General features: G+C 50.8%; 8 protein-coding genes across 8 annotated transcripts; 4 read left to right on the forward strand and 4 right to left on the reverse strand.

The window, feature by feature from the left end:
- Positions 1-882: 882 nt before the first annotated feature.
- N7510_006929 (class I SAM-dependent methyltransferase) lies at positions 883-1,730 on the reverse strand (the record flags this gene model as incomplete). Its single annotated transcript, XM_056978854.1, has 2 exons — positions 883-1,144; positions 1,216-1,730. 2 exons carry the CDS (start codon positions 1,728-1,730, stop codon positions 883-885), a joined length of 777 nt encoding a protein of 258 aa, XP_056831897.1.
- A 379-nt stretch (positions 1,731-2,109) lies between these two features.
- Positions 2,110-5,919, forward strand: N7510_006930 (non-ribosomal peptide synthetase; the record flags this gene model as incomplete). The annotated part of the gene is made up of 1 exon (XM_056978855.1): positions 2,110-5,919. The coding sequence occupies one exon, from the start codon at positions 2,110-2,112 to the stop codon at positions 5,917-5,919; it is 3,810 nt and encodes a 1,269-aa protein (XP_056831898.1).
- A 285-nt stretch (positions 5,920-6,204) lies between these two features.
- Positions 6,205-7,223, forward strand: N7510_006931 (DUF899 domain-containing protein; the record flags this gene model as incomplete). The annotated part of the gene is made up of 2 exons (XM_056978856.1): positions 6,205-6,243; positions 6,459-7,223. 2 exons carry the CDS (start codon positions 6,205-6,207, stop codon positions 7,221-7,223), a joined length of 804 nt encoding a protein of 267 aa, XP_056831899.1.
- Positions 7,224-7,749: 526 nt separating this feature from the next.
- Positions 7,750-8,670, reverse strand: N7510_006932 (uncharacterized protein; the record flags this gene model as incomplete). Its single annotated transcript, XM_056978857.1, has 3 exons — positions 7,750-8,097; positions 8,179-8,420; positions 8,481-8,670. The coding sequence occupies 3 exons, from the start codon at positions 8,668-8,670 to the stop codon at positions 7,750-7,752; spliced, it is 780 nt and encodes a 259-aa protein (XP_056831900.1).
- A 267-nt stretch (positions 8,671-8,937) lies between these two features.
- On the reverse strand, positions 8,938-9,354 carry N7510_006933 (uncharacterized protein; the record flags this gene model as incomplete). The annotated part of the gene is made up of 1 exon (XM_056978858.1): positions 8,938-9,354. The coding sequence occupies one exon, from the start codon at positions 9,352-9,354 to the stop codon at positions 8,938-8,940; it is 417 nt and encodes a 138-aa protein (XP_056831901.1).
- A 335-nt stretch (positions 9,355-9,689) lies between these two features.
- On the forward strand, positions 9,690-9,943 carry N7510_006934 (4F5 domain protein; the record flags this gene model as incomplete). The annotated part of the gene is made up of 2 exons (XM_056978859.1): positions 9,690-9,752; positions 9,824-9,943. The coding sequence occupies 2 exons, from the start codon at positions 9,690-9,692 to the stop codon at positions 9,941-9,943; spliced, it is 183 nt and encodes a 60-aa protein (XP_056831902.1).
- Positions 9,944-10,334: 391 nt separating this feature from the next.
- On the reverse strand, positions 10,335-11,378 carry N7510_006935 (uncharacterized protein; the record flags this gene model as incomplete). Its single annotated transcript, XM_056978860.1, has 1 exon — positions 10,335-11,378. The coding sequence occupies one exon, from the start codon at positions 11,376-11,378 to the stop codon at positions 10,335-10,337; it is 1,044 nt and encodes a 347-aa protein (XP_056831903.1).
- Positions 11,379-11,612: 234 nt separating this feature from the next.
- Positions 11,613-12,457, forward strand: N7510_006936 (guided entry of tail-anchored proteins factor 1; the record flags this gene model as incomplete). Its single annotated transcript, XM_056978861.1, has 3 exons — positions 11,613-11,699; positions 11,838-12,024; positions 12,114-12,457. The coding sequence occupies 3 exons, from the start codon at positions 11,613-11,615 to the stop codon at positions 12,455-12,457; spliced, it is 618 nt and encodes a 205-aa protein (XP_056831904.1).
- Between the last annotated feature and the right edge of the window lie 643 nt (positions 12,458-13,100).

The following is a 13,100-nucleotide window of genomic DNA, read 5'->3' on the forward strand; positions in this document are numbered from 1 at the left end:
CGGTATGCCCTTGTTGGAGTGTCGGTGCCGGGTGATCTACTAGGAGGATCCGTTCCGGCTGGCAACTGGAATAGCGTGTCATCGAGAGGCTCACCACCAGAGGGGGATACAAGGCTCGTCCCGACCCCACCGCACGCTGTTTCAGCGATGAGTCTCCCACCTGGAGGGGACCCTTAGGTCCGTCAAGCTACGGCTTCTACTGGACCAGGGACCTGATGCGCTGGGAACCGGACGACTCCCTACAGATTTCCGGCCGCAAATTTGACCAGATTTAGCCATATGGTCAGCGCATCGAGCTGGACAAGATTGAACGGACTATCTAGATGTCTTCCTGTGAATCACGACGTTGTGGTTAGAATGGTGTCTCCTAACGGCCATCAAAGTTGTAGGGTCGAGGCGAGGAGTGGCCACCACTCCTCGCCTCGACCCTACAACGGATATGATGCCACACTCACCTGCAGTATGGTTCATATGTTGAGCAAAGAAGACGACGCAGCGCCGAATGCGCTTTCGGCCCTTTCCATCACAGTCAGACCCGACAGGTGGCGGGCTGGGCTGGCCGAGTTCCTTCCTCATCACTGCTATGAAAGACACGGCACAAGCTAGATTAGTGATGAGGAGGTAAAATATAGCGGTTGTTTCTTCGTTTTTAACAAAAGAAGCAGCGTAGTGGGGCGTTAAATATTAATAGCATCGGCCATATAGATCCATGCTAGGGGTTTCTCAATCTTTCAATCCTAATCTTGATTTGGATTTAATACTTCAATTCGCCTGGAATTCTAAATTGCTCCTTCATCTCAAACATTGAAAACTTCATCGACATGGGCAATATCTATACATCTCCTTCAATTCACTGGCCACGAGTTTACCGGACTTCTCGACTCATTGGAGCCGCTCGAATACCCAAATTATTTCGGTCTTGAGCCCAACTTGGTACAAGCTCCGAAGCCCTGCCATGTGTGCCATTTGCTTTACCATCTCCTCCGTCCACAAGCCAAACTCTGTGGTAACTTCCTCCTGCTCGATAACGGAGTCATTATCTCGCACAGTGATCACACGACGGTCCTTATATAAGTTATCAAGGGTAGTGCTTTGCAACAGCACCTCCTGATAGGTGATGCCAGGATGTTGCTTGCTGGGAATCCTGCCAGTATCATCTGGGCCGGGAACCCGGATTGAATTTCCGATTTCCTCGAAGTAACGAAGGAAGGATACAACTGCGCCCCCCCGCCGGGGCGTAGGATCTTCCCAATCTCATTGAAAAAGTGCTGGCATTGACCTTCGGCTATAAAGTGGCTGATGGTTCCGAAGGACAGAATTAAAAGATCGATGGCATAAATTGGCAATTGCATCGCAGCCAAAGCTGACCGAAGGTCAAACGCAGACCCCAGCATCCATGTCAAATTCCCAGCCTTTGGTGCCGCGATGGATTTTCTGGCGCTGTCGATCATTGACTCAGAATTGTCGAGACCGATCAATGTGGTCTGGTTCCAATTGTGGCCGAGCCTGTCCCCGTGTTCAATGAGGCCTTGTATAATCCTGCCCGTGCCGGTCGCAATGTCCAAGACAACAGCTGGATTATGGATTGCACGTAGCTGATCGAAGTAAACCTTAGTGTCGGTCGGGTCGATCAAGTATTTCGAGGTGTACAGATCATAGAACTCGGCATGGTAATAAATGGAACGCGACCCGGATTCCTTGTTCTCTTCCGCGACGTCTGGTACAGTCATTTTTGGGGGTTCACAATAGTGTAATATTTGAAATGATTCTAAGTATACTGGATGATGATCTCGTTAAACTATATAGGCTTTCACTTTCACAATATTCTGATTTGTGTAACAAGGGTCACCTATGGCATGGAAGGCAAGGGAGACGAAGCATGCTGGCAAAGATCTCAATAAAACCGTACGATTAGAACTCCCAAAAGGCATGTCGGCTATATCCTCCCGAGGAATGAAGTCTTCTCCTGTGGAGACTATCGAGGGATACAGAACTTGGTCGTTTTTGACAAACCTTGAGGCCGAATTTGTATTAGGTATTTAGTCAAGCCACACCTAAAACCCATATGCAACCCATTTATTCACCCATCATATTGCTCACTCTACCACGATGCCTCCTGTCGCTAGTTTCACAACTCAATTAAGAACTCTGAAATGCTTAACGGATCACGAATCCTCAATTCTGCATTTGGCTTGGGCAGCTACGCTCTATGTCTTCATCAGCGAGAGGAATGTTCAATTTCAAGGACGCGTGCGTGGGTCTCTCAAATCCCTAAACATTTCCATCGATACCCAAAAAGCTATATCAGAGGCTTTGACGGACATCCATCATCAACTTCGAAATCTATGTGTGGATTGTGCCCCCACTGTCAACTCCAGCGATTGGAAATTTGGGAGTCTTTTAGATGTGACGACCTCCGAACCATCTGATCACGATGCAACGATTACAAAGGATCCTGATTCTGGCGCTCCGTTGGTCTTACAATGTCGCCTCGGCGAGGACTCTACCCAAATCAGCCTCGTTGCCAACGCTTTGGGTCCCTCCTCATGGCAGGTACAGCGAATGATCTACCAATTCAGCCACTTCATGGAGCAGCTCCAGTCCTCTCCCGAACGGAAATTGGTATCTATTCTTACTCCGAGTCCTGAAGATCATGCTTTGCTCCTCATTCGGAATGGACAGATGGCCCAACTGACCAGGATTGAGGCATGTATCCATGACATGATCTCGACACAATTTCAGGCGCAGCCTGATCGCGAAGCAATTTGTGCGTGGGACACTACAATGACCTATCGGGAACTTGAGATACAGTCCAAGCTATTGAGCTTGCAATTAGTAAAAGCTGGGGCTGGTCCAGAGGTCGTTGTGCCAGTGCTCTTTGAGAAGTCAGGATGGACCCCTGTCGTGATGCTTGCAGTACTCTTTGCTGGAGCAGCGTTTGTTCTTTTCGATCCATCATTTCCGGACGATCGCCTAAAAGCGATGTGCGAGGATATTGGTGCCACGGTTGGAGTTTGTTCAGCTCAACATGCTTGCCGTGGTGAAGCCATTGGCCTCAAGGAAGTCATCATTCCCAGCATTGTTAATCAGAAACTCTGCAATTTCTCTCCAGCTGTGGTTTATCCATGGAATATGGCGTACATTGCCTTTAGTTCAGGATCTACAGGCAAGCCCAAGGGCACTGTTATTGAACATGCTGCTTTCTGCACAAGTGCTATGGCCTATGGAGAGGCTTTCCGGTATACTGCCACCTCGCGGGTGTTACAATTTGCCTCATATGGGTTTGACGCCAGTGTGGGAGAGATACTCGCTCCACTGATGAGAGGCGGCTGTGTTTGTGTCCCTTCTGAAAATGAGCGCCAGCAGGATCTAGCGATGGCAGCGCAGCGTCTTAATGCCAATTCAGCATTTCTCACCCCTGCCGTCTTACGAACCCTGAATCACAATGACTTTCCATCTCTGTCCACAATAACTTGCGGGGGCGAAAAAGTGATGTTGAATGATATTCAGTCATGGGCAGACGAAAAAGTCCTGATGAATGTATATGGCCCTTCCGAATGCTCTGTTATCTCATCGGCAACGCGCAATCTCCAGGTCACCTCAGACCCAGCAAACATTGGATACCCTACAGGATGTCACTTCTGGATTGTGGATCGTAACGACTCCACACGACTAGCTCCCGTTGGTGCGGTTGGAGAATTGATTATCGAGGGTCCTATCGTTGGCCGTGAATACATCAATCGACCGGAGGAGACTGCGAAAGCATTTTTCCGGAATCCCCCTTGGCTTCATTCATTTCGCAGATCACCGTGGTCCTTTTATAGGACAGGCGACATGGTACAACTGGAACCAGACGGATCTATGCGCATTTTGGGACGTAAAGATCACCAAGTCAAGCTTCATGGTCAGCGAATAGAGCTTACAGAAGTCGAACACGCCATCCACAAGGTCTTCCCAAACTTGCAGCGGGTGATGGCAGCTGTTGTGAATCGTTCATCCCCCGTCCTCGTGGTCTTCCTCGTGGGAGTGGACGGTGATGCCGGTGATCAGGAGAGTGAATCTGCCCGCTCAACATTTCTCAAGCCTTCAAGGACCTTTCAGCATTCCTGCCAGGTAGCTGTTGCTACTTGCCTCCGCCAGTGTTTACCAGAATTCATGATACCAAGACTATGGTTCCCGCTTGACAAACCACCGCTCACCCCTAATGGTAAGGTAGATGCCCGTCGCCTAGCAGCAGAGGTAGCAGACCTCTCACCAGAACAGGCATTGAGGTATACCCTTTGCTCAGGAGACCGACGGATCGCAGTGCAGGGGATGGAAGAACGGCTACAGTGCTGGGTTGCTGAGGCATTAGGAGTCCAGCAGGAGCAGATTGCTCTAGATGCCAGTTTCTTTGGCCAGGGTGGAGATTCGTTGACTTCAATGAAGTCATCCGCCTTGGCCCGCAAAGAAGGCGTGGTGCTAAGCCCTGCTGCGCTTCAAGAGGCCAATTCGCTGGCCGAATTGGCCCAGAAACTCGATGAACAAAATCACAGTCCGACGGGTAAGGACCAACAGTTGAGCCTTCAAATCATTGAAGATACCGAAGGCTCTATTCAGGACGCACTTTTGGGTCGGTTGTCGGGGATTTCGCCCGACAATATCCAGTACATCCTACCTGTGTCCGAATTGCAGGAGTTTTTCCTTGACCTGCCGTGCGAATATTTTCGATTTGATCTTCGAGGCCCGCTGGATCGCTCTCGATTGCAGGCGGCTTTCCAGTCACTTCACAAACGACATGAGATACTTCGAACGGTTGTCTTTCGTGACGCCAAAGACGACAGGGCTTACCAAGCCGTACTGCGGGAATTCACTCCTCAGCTTGAGGTCCTTGAGACTGATGGATCGCTACTCACAGCCTCGGATGAATGGATTTACAAAGATTTCCAACAGGCAAATACACAAAACCAATGCCCTCTATGGCCTGCTGCTCGATACCTCCTGGTCAAAAAAAGTGAGCAACTGCAGGAAAACTGCCTAGTCATCGGGATCAAGCATACACATTATGATGGTGTCTCCATAATCACCTTCTTGAACGATCTGGCTTCGCTTTATCAGCACGGACCTGAGTCTCTCCCACCTACTTTTTCGTTCGGCCAGTACCAGGCGTTTGTGGCGTCTCTCCCCATGAGCAAAACCATTGACTTCTGGCGAGAGACCTTGCGCGGCTCATCTGTGACTCAAGTTGGACGTGAGCGAGCCGTCGCCCCAGTCCCCGTGGTCGAGACAACCCGTCACATTCCCCAAGTGCACCCGCCCTTGGGAATTACCTTGGCTACGACTGTGAAAACCGCCTGGGCGATTTGTTTGGCACAACAGGTGGGTAAGAACGATATAGTCTTCGCGCAAATTGTCAGTGGTCGTTCCCAGGGTCCAGATGGCATCCAGCGCGTGATCGGCCCGTGCATGAACAGTATCCCCGTTCGCGTCTCACTGGCACTGAAGAATTCTGGTCAATCGGCAATGGAGATAATGCAGCAAGTGCAATCGCAACACGTCCAGTCATTATTCCACGAGACCATCGGCTTCACCACTTTGCGAGATGAATGCACAAGCTGGGGCCCAGATGCTGTGATCGAATCTTTGGTCTTGCATCAAAATATACTGCACGATGATGAATATCGTCTTGGGGAGGCTGTTGGTAAGATGGACACGATATATCCGGAGCTTGTCACGGATGAGTTTATTCTGTATTCCGTTCCTCGAGGCGACAGGCATGAATTCCGACTTTCTGTCCCCCAACGAGTGCTCGACCTTCCTGCCATCGAGCATTTGGTTACCGAAACATGTCATTGGGTGCAAGCGTTGGCAGCGCATCCGGAGATGCGTATTAGTCAATTGATGTTGGAAAGGAAGTCTAAGTTACATGCTGTGGGCTGAATGAGCCTGGCTGAGCCTCTGTGGGGTCTGTGTTGGAGAGACGTTTGTCATGGTGAGAGGAGGGCAGCGTGTCCCAGACCCAGAATAATTGTGATGCCGTGATCTATCAAGTCGTTGCCTCTCTGCACTATAGATTTGCTCTCGGGAACAAAGACCTCTGACTCACGGTTTGCGCTGGCCAGTAATTTTCCCGGATGAAAGCCGATTATCACCTGACTTCGTGTCACTTTTCGCGTCCAACCGCACGGTCGTCGAATATTGAGTTTTGCAGCCTGCTTGGCGGCAATGTCGCCTGCAGATAAGATTTGTCGGCTTGAAACTACGGTGTGCTGCCTGACACGAGGATGTAGTTATAAAATGAGGCAGAATATCCCTCTTCTTGGTCAACATTGTTCTTTTTAAACCAAGATCGGAGACACCAGTATAGTTACTACAAACGTGAGCTTAATCTTCGACGATATCCTTTCTGGCACAATGGCTGCTGTCCAAGTATATTTTCTTTCCTATTCTTGCCAGCATTGATAGGCTCACATACTAAGCAGATCGTTTCCCCGGCGGAATATCGCGCTGCGCGTCTAAATCTCCTCGCCAAAGAAAAGGAGGCTACGCGTGCCAAGGACGCGCTTGCCGCAGAACGGCGTTTGCTTCCTATGGTCGAAGTGACAAAGAGCTACACCTTCACTGGCGCCGGTTTAAAGGATGGACAGACGAAGGAACTCGCCTTGTTGGACCTCTTCTCTGGCCGCCGCCAGCTGATCGTCTACCACTTCATGTTTGATCCTTCCTGGGAAGCAGGCTGCTCTGGCTGTACGCTTCTGTGTGACTCGTTCCCTACTCTAGAACACCTCCACTCCCGCTCCACCAGTGTCGTCGCCGTATCCCGTGCCCCAGTTGAGAAGATTGAAGCGTACAAGAAACGCATGGGCTGGACTTTTCCCTGGGTCTCGTCCTTTGGCAGCGACTTTAACTATGACATGCATGTGACCCAAGATGAGGCCGTTTGCGAGGTTGACTACAACTTCAAGAATAAGGGCGAGCTATTGAAGCTCCCCGAAGATAACTTCCCTAAAGGGGAGCAGCCGGGAACTAGCGTCTTCTACAGGGGTGATGGCAAAATTGGAGAAGAGGGAAAGGTCTACCATACGTATTCAACATACGCGCGCGGTAGTGAGAATCTGATCAATACCTTTGACTGGTTGGACTTGACACCTCTTGGGAGGCAAGACGGAGAAACAGGAATCGGTGGTGTCGGGTTTCGGCGCAGGGATGAATATACTGAGGAGGAACTGAGAGGACTGCACTGAATTGTCAGCGTATCACCGGCATCGCCTGAGCAGGGAAGGAATAACGCATGCACAATGATCCGGCGTCGACGATTGATGAATACTAAGCCCAAAACGGCTCGTCTGATTGGCAGATTACTCGCAGCTATACTTAGCCCTATTCAACATTGCGCGCTTTTTTCCTCATCTTGTTTGTCCTACTTCCGTCTTCTCGTGTTGTGGAAAACCGGGACACTCTCATTATTAGTAGTGCGATTGATGAAACTGTCTCGTATTAATCGGTCAAGGCAACTATAAAATTGACCTCCGATTAGATTATTCTCTTACTGAAAGCAAATTGGTTTTAGCCTTGCATTTTCCATACAAGAACTTCTGGACTAATAACCCGATTGAAAGGAAGAGAAACAGAAACTGGTACAGAAAAGGAATGGAAGCATACAACCCTAATGCTTATTTGAGAAACACTCCCCTCCAAAACGCCATTTATCTCACTGGTCAGACATTAAGAAAGAAAAAGAAGAACGCCGAAGTAGTTCTCAACCCCTGACTACACATGATTCGAATACATAGCCGGATGATGCGTGAGATCCGGCACCGCAACACCCGACGAGTCACGCGAGTACTTAGACGAAGCGGCATCATTGTTGTTGGCATTGTTGGCAGTGAGGTTATTTAGCGGAGAGGAGATCTTCAATGGAAACCGGGCTGTCAGACGGCGCGTGGTGCGCTTGAAGGGCGACTGCTCGTAGGAGGGAAGGGGGTCTTCGCGCTTCATGCTCAGCTGGAATGAGCGGTGGCTGCTGGTGCGACTGACTACCTTCTGTGGCGCGACAGCACCGTAGGCCCGGACGTGGCGGGCGCTGACGCCGAGTTTGCGGTCTGTGAAGACGAATGTCTATGGGGTTGTATTGTTAGTTAACTTGGAAGTTACGTCGATGGGGATTGGGGATGGGTGGGTGGGTGAGTATATACTTACAGACACGATGTTCACAATGCTCATGATCATGGCTAGGACGCCTGAAGAAATGACGATCCGCCAGAATGCCAGGCCCAGGTTCTTCTGGCTCATAGCCGCGGTGTTCAAGTTGCCCAGGGTGGCCACACCGAGGATCATCATGGTAGCCGCCAGAGTGAGGAAGCCCGCTTCCTGCCCGAACAAGGGCCAATTGCGGTCGAAGTAACCCCGGAAGATGGGGAGCTCGGAGATGATCAGAAAGACTGGATGAGACAGTTAGTCCGCAAAACCCTACCAAAGTCTTTGAGGGGGAGCTGACTTACTGCTGATGAGGGCAACCACGGCATGCGTGACGGCTTGAAAGAAGAAGAAACTGTTCAACATGTTAATCTTGACCAGCATTACGATGCAGGCGGCGATCAAGTCGATGAAGACGACGATGTTGAGCACGCGGATGGTGTTCAAAATCACGTATCCTGGACCAGCCAAGGATTCTTTGAGAGCTGCCATCATAATTACTGCTCGAAGGGGCTTGAGAAAGACAGATCTCGCAAAGTGGGCAGGTAGAAGACCAGGTATAAGTGGGAGACAGAGAGAGGACTTGTGAGAAATTAGAAAGGGTAGCGACGACTGGCCAGCAGGAAGCTTTTTTTTTTTGACCCGAATAGAAGAGAGGACAGTGAATGAAGGAATTACTCGAAAATAGTTTTAAAGAAGTGAAGGGGATCAATGAGATACATAAGAACAATAAAGAATCGCCATCCAGAGTGAAATGACTCTTCAGGCAGCGCCTGTCCCCGACCCGTCCCAAACAACAAAGAGCGCGAACAACGGAGACACAGGGATCATCAGGCGAGCTATGAATAGAATAGAATAGAATAGAACCTGAAACAATGCAAAAGCGCATTGTGAATGGAGCAGGACAAAGGGGTGTAAGGCAGGGCTCGGCGCTTTGGGGGGGGGGGGTGGAAGTATGAAAGCGATCGCTTCATCGCAGGTCCGGACATCCTCATTGGTAAATTGGTTAGGGTTTGCCAATACAAGGGGTTTGGGGCGAGGAATTGCATTCCCAGCTGTGTCAACAGAGGGCCCAGGGAGTGGTAGGGAGCAGCGGGCGCTGTGGGATGGTGAAACAGGCCTTGTTTGGTGCTGGCGCTTGGAGGGCGGCGCGAAGTATGGCGGCTGCTGATGCGCCATTTATTTAGGGAAGGATTAGGATATTTTGAGATGATGCACCTGTTGTTTGATCCAATGAAATGGAATTCTCGCCGATGTACCTACTGTCATAAGAGACTACTGGGCTTACTCCTATAGTCCCGGTAGAACATTCCATGGCCCGGTTCTCTATTCTCACCCTCCGATTCGCCCCTCCATCTGTGCCCCTCCGCTTTTTTTTCTTCCTCTTCTTCTTCTTCCCCTTTCTCTCACTTCTCACCTCGCACCCTCAATTAACTATCCTCTCGTCCCTGTCACCACCGCCCTGGTCCCTGTTTTCTTAACCCCCGATTTCAAACCAATCAAAATCACCCACCATGACTCGCGGCAACCAGCGCGACAATGACCGGGCCAAAGCCCAGAAGAAAGCGGCCGCCTCGGTACGTTTTTTCTGCTTCCTCATTCCCTGACCGCTCGTTCACAACTAACCTCACCATTTCCATATCAACAGAAGGGCAAGAACAACCTGAGTGGGTCGCAGTTCGCCAAGGCGAAGGAGGATGCTGCAGCCATTATGCGCGAGAAGCAGAGGAAGGGTGAGTCCGGCCTACCCAACGAACCACTTCCATGATTCCCGAGGCTAAATCAATTCCCTCAACGCAGCGGACGAGAAACAAGCTGCTGAAGCGGCGGGCGGAAAGAAAAAGTGACACCAACAACCACTCCTGATGTGAGACCAATCCCGCGATTCTCGGATCATGTTGCAAGCGCGTGTTGCAACGGTACAAGTTGGTTGGGGTTTCACCGGTGGGACACTGTCAGATCATGCACCGGCCTTGTCTGTTTACAAATACAAACATACATACACTTGGCAGGTCGGTGGTTAGTTAGCGAGGCGTTTTGACTCCCGTGGCGTTTTTCTTCTATATACTGTATCAAGCATCATGTCCCCTCCCTACAGCGATGAAGCGATAATTGAACGAGTCACGAACTACGAGAATCTTCTTCTTGGAGCATAGAAATTAATAGGTTGGCGTAATTTTTCTATTTGTACTCCAGTATGTCTTGGCTCGGCCCAGCCGGATTGTCCAGCGTCGCTCGGATGGTTTAGAGACCGCACGAGCGACATTCGCAGCCGTATCGCTTGTGCAAGGGAAATTACTCTCGAATACATCCTCCAAGTCAAATTGACAGACCATCCGATCGGCAAACGTCCACAAACTCTCGCCCTCCCAGCCGACATCTCGCGCAAACTGCAGCACTCGCGCGAGCGCATCAGCAGTGACAGATCGCCCGGAGATATGCTCGAGAACATAAACCACAAAAGCCCACCCGGAGATATCGCGCGGGTGCGCCAGACACCAGTCGAGGACTGGGTTTAGCATGTTGCGAGCAAATTCATCTTCCCGGGTAGCCGATAGAAGAGCGTAGAGCTGACGCATGTAGCTGAAGGCGTAGTAATTCCTCGGGTGCAGCTCCGCGGCACGGAGGACAGTCCTTAATTCCCTACCCTGAAGCTCCATCATATCCTCGGCATCGCCATTGCCATTGTCCTGCCAGGATTTGAGCAGCTGTCTCAGCGTCCATAGCCGATGATGCCACAGCGTCGGAGACTTTGTGTGCCGGTGCAGCGGCGAGCATTGATAACTCGTTAGAAGCGTGAGTTCCATCTCCAACGCTCGCACCCTGTCAGATGCATCCAGTCTTTGAGCGACGATAGCCTGCAGCAGCCGGCGTTTGCGCCAGTTAGAGGCAGTCAGATGTTCGCAGTCAAAGAGGAGCATGACCTCCGTAACGGCCGAGAGCGACGGATTACCAACAGACTCGTCGCCACGAGAAAGCGTATCTTGGAGTTCCGAATCGGACATGTGCTTCAGCTTGTCGAAGTGCCGGCGCGCGACTGTGTATGCTTGCACCAGGGCCTTCTTGGTGATTCCGACGAAGCTGCCATCCTGTAGGAACGGGGACCCTAGGCTCGTGGGCAGGATCTCGATTTCGAGGACTGTGTTGTTTCTCGTAGTGAAGGTGTTCGCAAGTTGGTGGTATGCTTGCTGAGGGTCGGACATTTCATGGTTTCATTGTGGGTGGTGGTGGTGGAGGTGGTGGTGGTGAAGGCGGAACAAGCTGGAGTTAAGTCACTCGCATCTTCCCTCTTTTCCCACTGCGACCACCACCAAGAGAGAACAGTCGCTGGTCCATTCTCTTCCTTTCTGGAGATCTCTCCAGCCCGTATTTCTCTCTCACCTCGACACCCCCGTCTCCCTCCCTCCGTCCCTCACTTCCCTCCACCACCCGCCACCATGATGTCTCTCGTCCTCACCATCTTCCTCGTGAACCTGGCAATCTATCTGGTCAACACAATCGGCGCAACCACAATCGACAACCTGGTATGCTACTCAAACCCACTCCTCCAGCTTCTCATGCTGTCCTTACTATCCCGGGTCTCTACCCACCCTTCATCGTCGCCTCCACGCCCTCCCTCATAACGTTACCAGCTACTGAATCCCTTTCTCAATCAAAAACAGATATGGCTCCTCTACCTCAAACTCCCAACCTCAACCGCCCGCAAGGGCCGCGACCTGCAAACCAAAAAGCGCGAGGTCCTCCAACTCAAGCGCGAGATGAACAACACCAGCTCACAGGACGAGTTCGCCAAGTGGGCTAAGCTGCGGAGACGGCACGACAAGAGCTTGGAGGAGTACGAGGCGATGAGTACTTCCCCCTTTCCTTTCTTTTATTTCTATTAGTTGTCCCTGCAGTTAGTTATTAAGTTGCTAACGGGATAATTTACAACACAACAGACAAATCCCTCTCATCCCACAAAACTTCCTTCGACTGGACCGTCAAGACCGCGCGCTGGCTAAGCACAAACGGGCTCAAGCTTTTCCTGCAGTTCTGGCACTCCAAGAAACCTGTCTTTGCCCTTCCGGAGGCTTGGTTCCCGTATTACGTGGAGTGGGTGCTGTCCTTCCCTCGTGCACCGCTGGGGTCGGTCAGTGTCCAGGTTTGGAGCAATGTGTGCGCGGCGGCGATTGCGGCCGTGGCGGATATAGTGGGATCGGTGATGGTGAATATGGCTCAGCAGCGCAGGGCTGTACCGGTGGCTGGGTCTGGAGCTGGAGCCGATGTGAAGAAGACGGAGTGATACATTCAGAAAGTGTATGAAGCAGATATATGACTACAATACGAAACAAAACAAGTTGTATGATATGATACACAATTGGATTTCTGTATCTAGGATAGTGATGTCAAAGACCTGCGAGTCGTGGCTAGTCCACGGGCTCTGAAGTCTGCGCAGACTATCAACACCCACCAAAGGGTGCAAAGGACGACATGTATTCTGTCCCAAGGTCATCAAGTCGGATCAAAAAAGTCGTCATGTTGTTCATCAGATATTGAAAAATCGTTTCTCGTCAAGGACGCCCCTTATGGGGCATCTCGGGGCTTGACTCTATGATTGGTATATCATCACGCGAAAAGAAAACAGCCCATGGCAAAGGAAAAACTTTTTCAAAAAGAGAGTCCGGCCCCTTCGACAGGGCTTCTGTGATGTGTTCTAGCACATCACCGCTTTGCCATAAGCTACAGACCCAAAAGAATGAAAAGTGTGTGAACTCCTCGCCTCAAGAATGAGCCCCATTGAGTTACCCTCTTCAAGAAAGAAGAAGGCAATCGCATGACTATCCATCCACGACGAAAGGCAACCCAATCAAATCCCCTCTCCGACACCCTAGGGTACATCCCATTGTATCCAGTGCAGTCTCCTGTCCTGTTGGATGGCCTAGGGC

Source organism: Penicillium lagena (assembly GCF_028827675.1).
Source record: "Penicillium lagena strain IBT 129212 chromosome Unknown utg000005l_segment0_segment0, whole genome shotgun sequence".
NCBI lineage: Eukaryota > Fungi > Ascomycota > Eurotiomycetes > Eurotiales > Aspergillaceae > Penicillium > Penicillium lagena.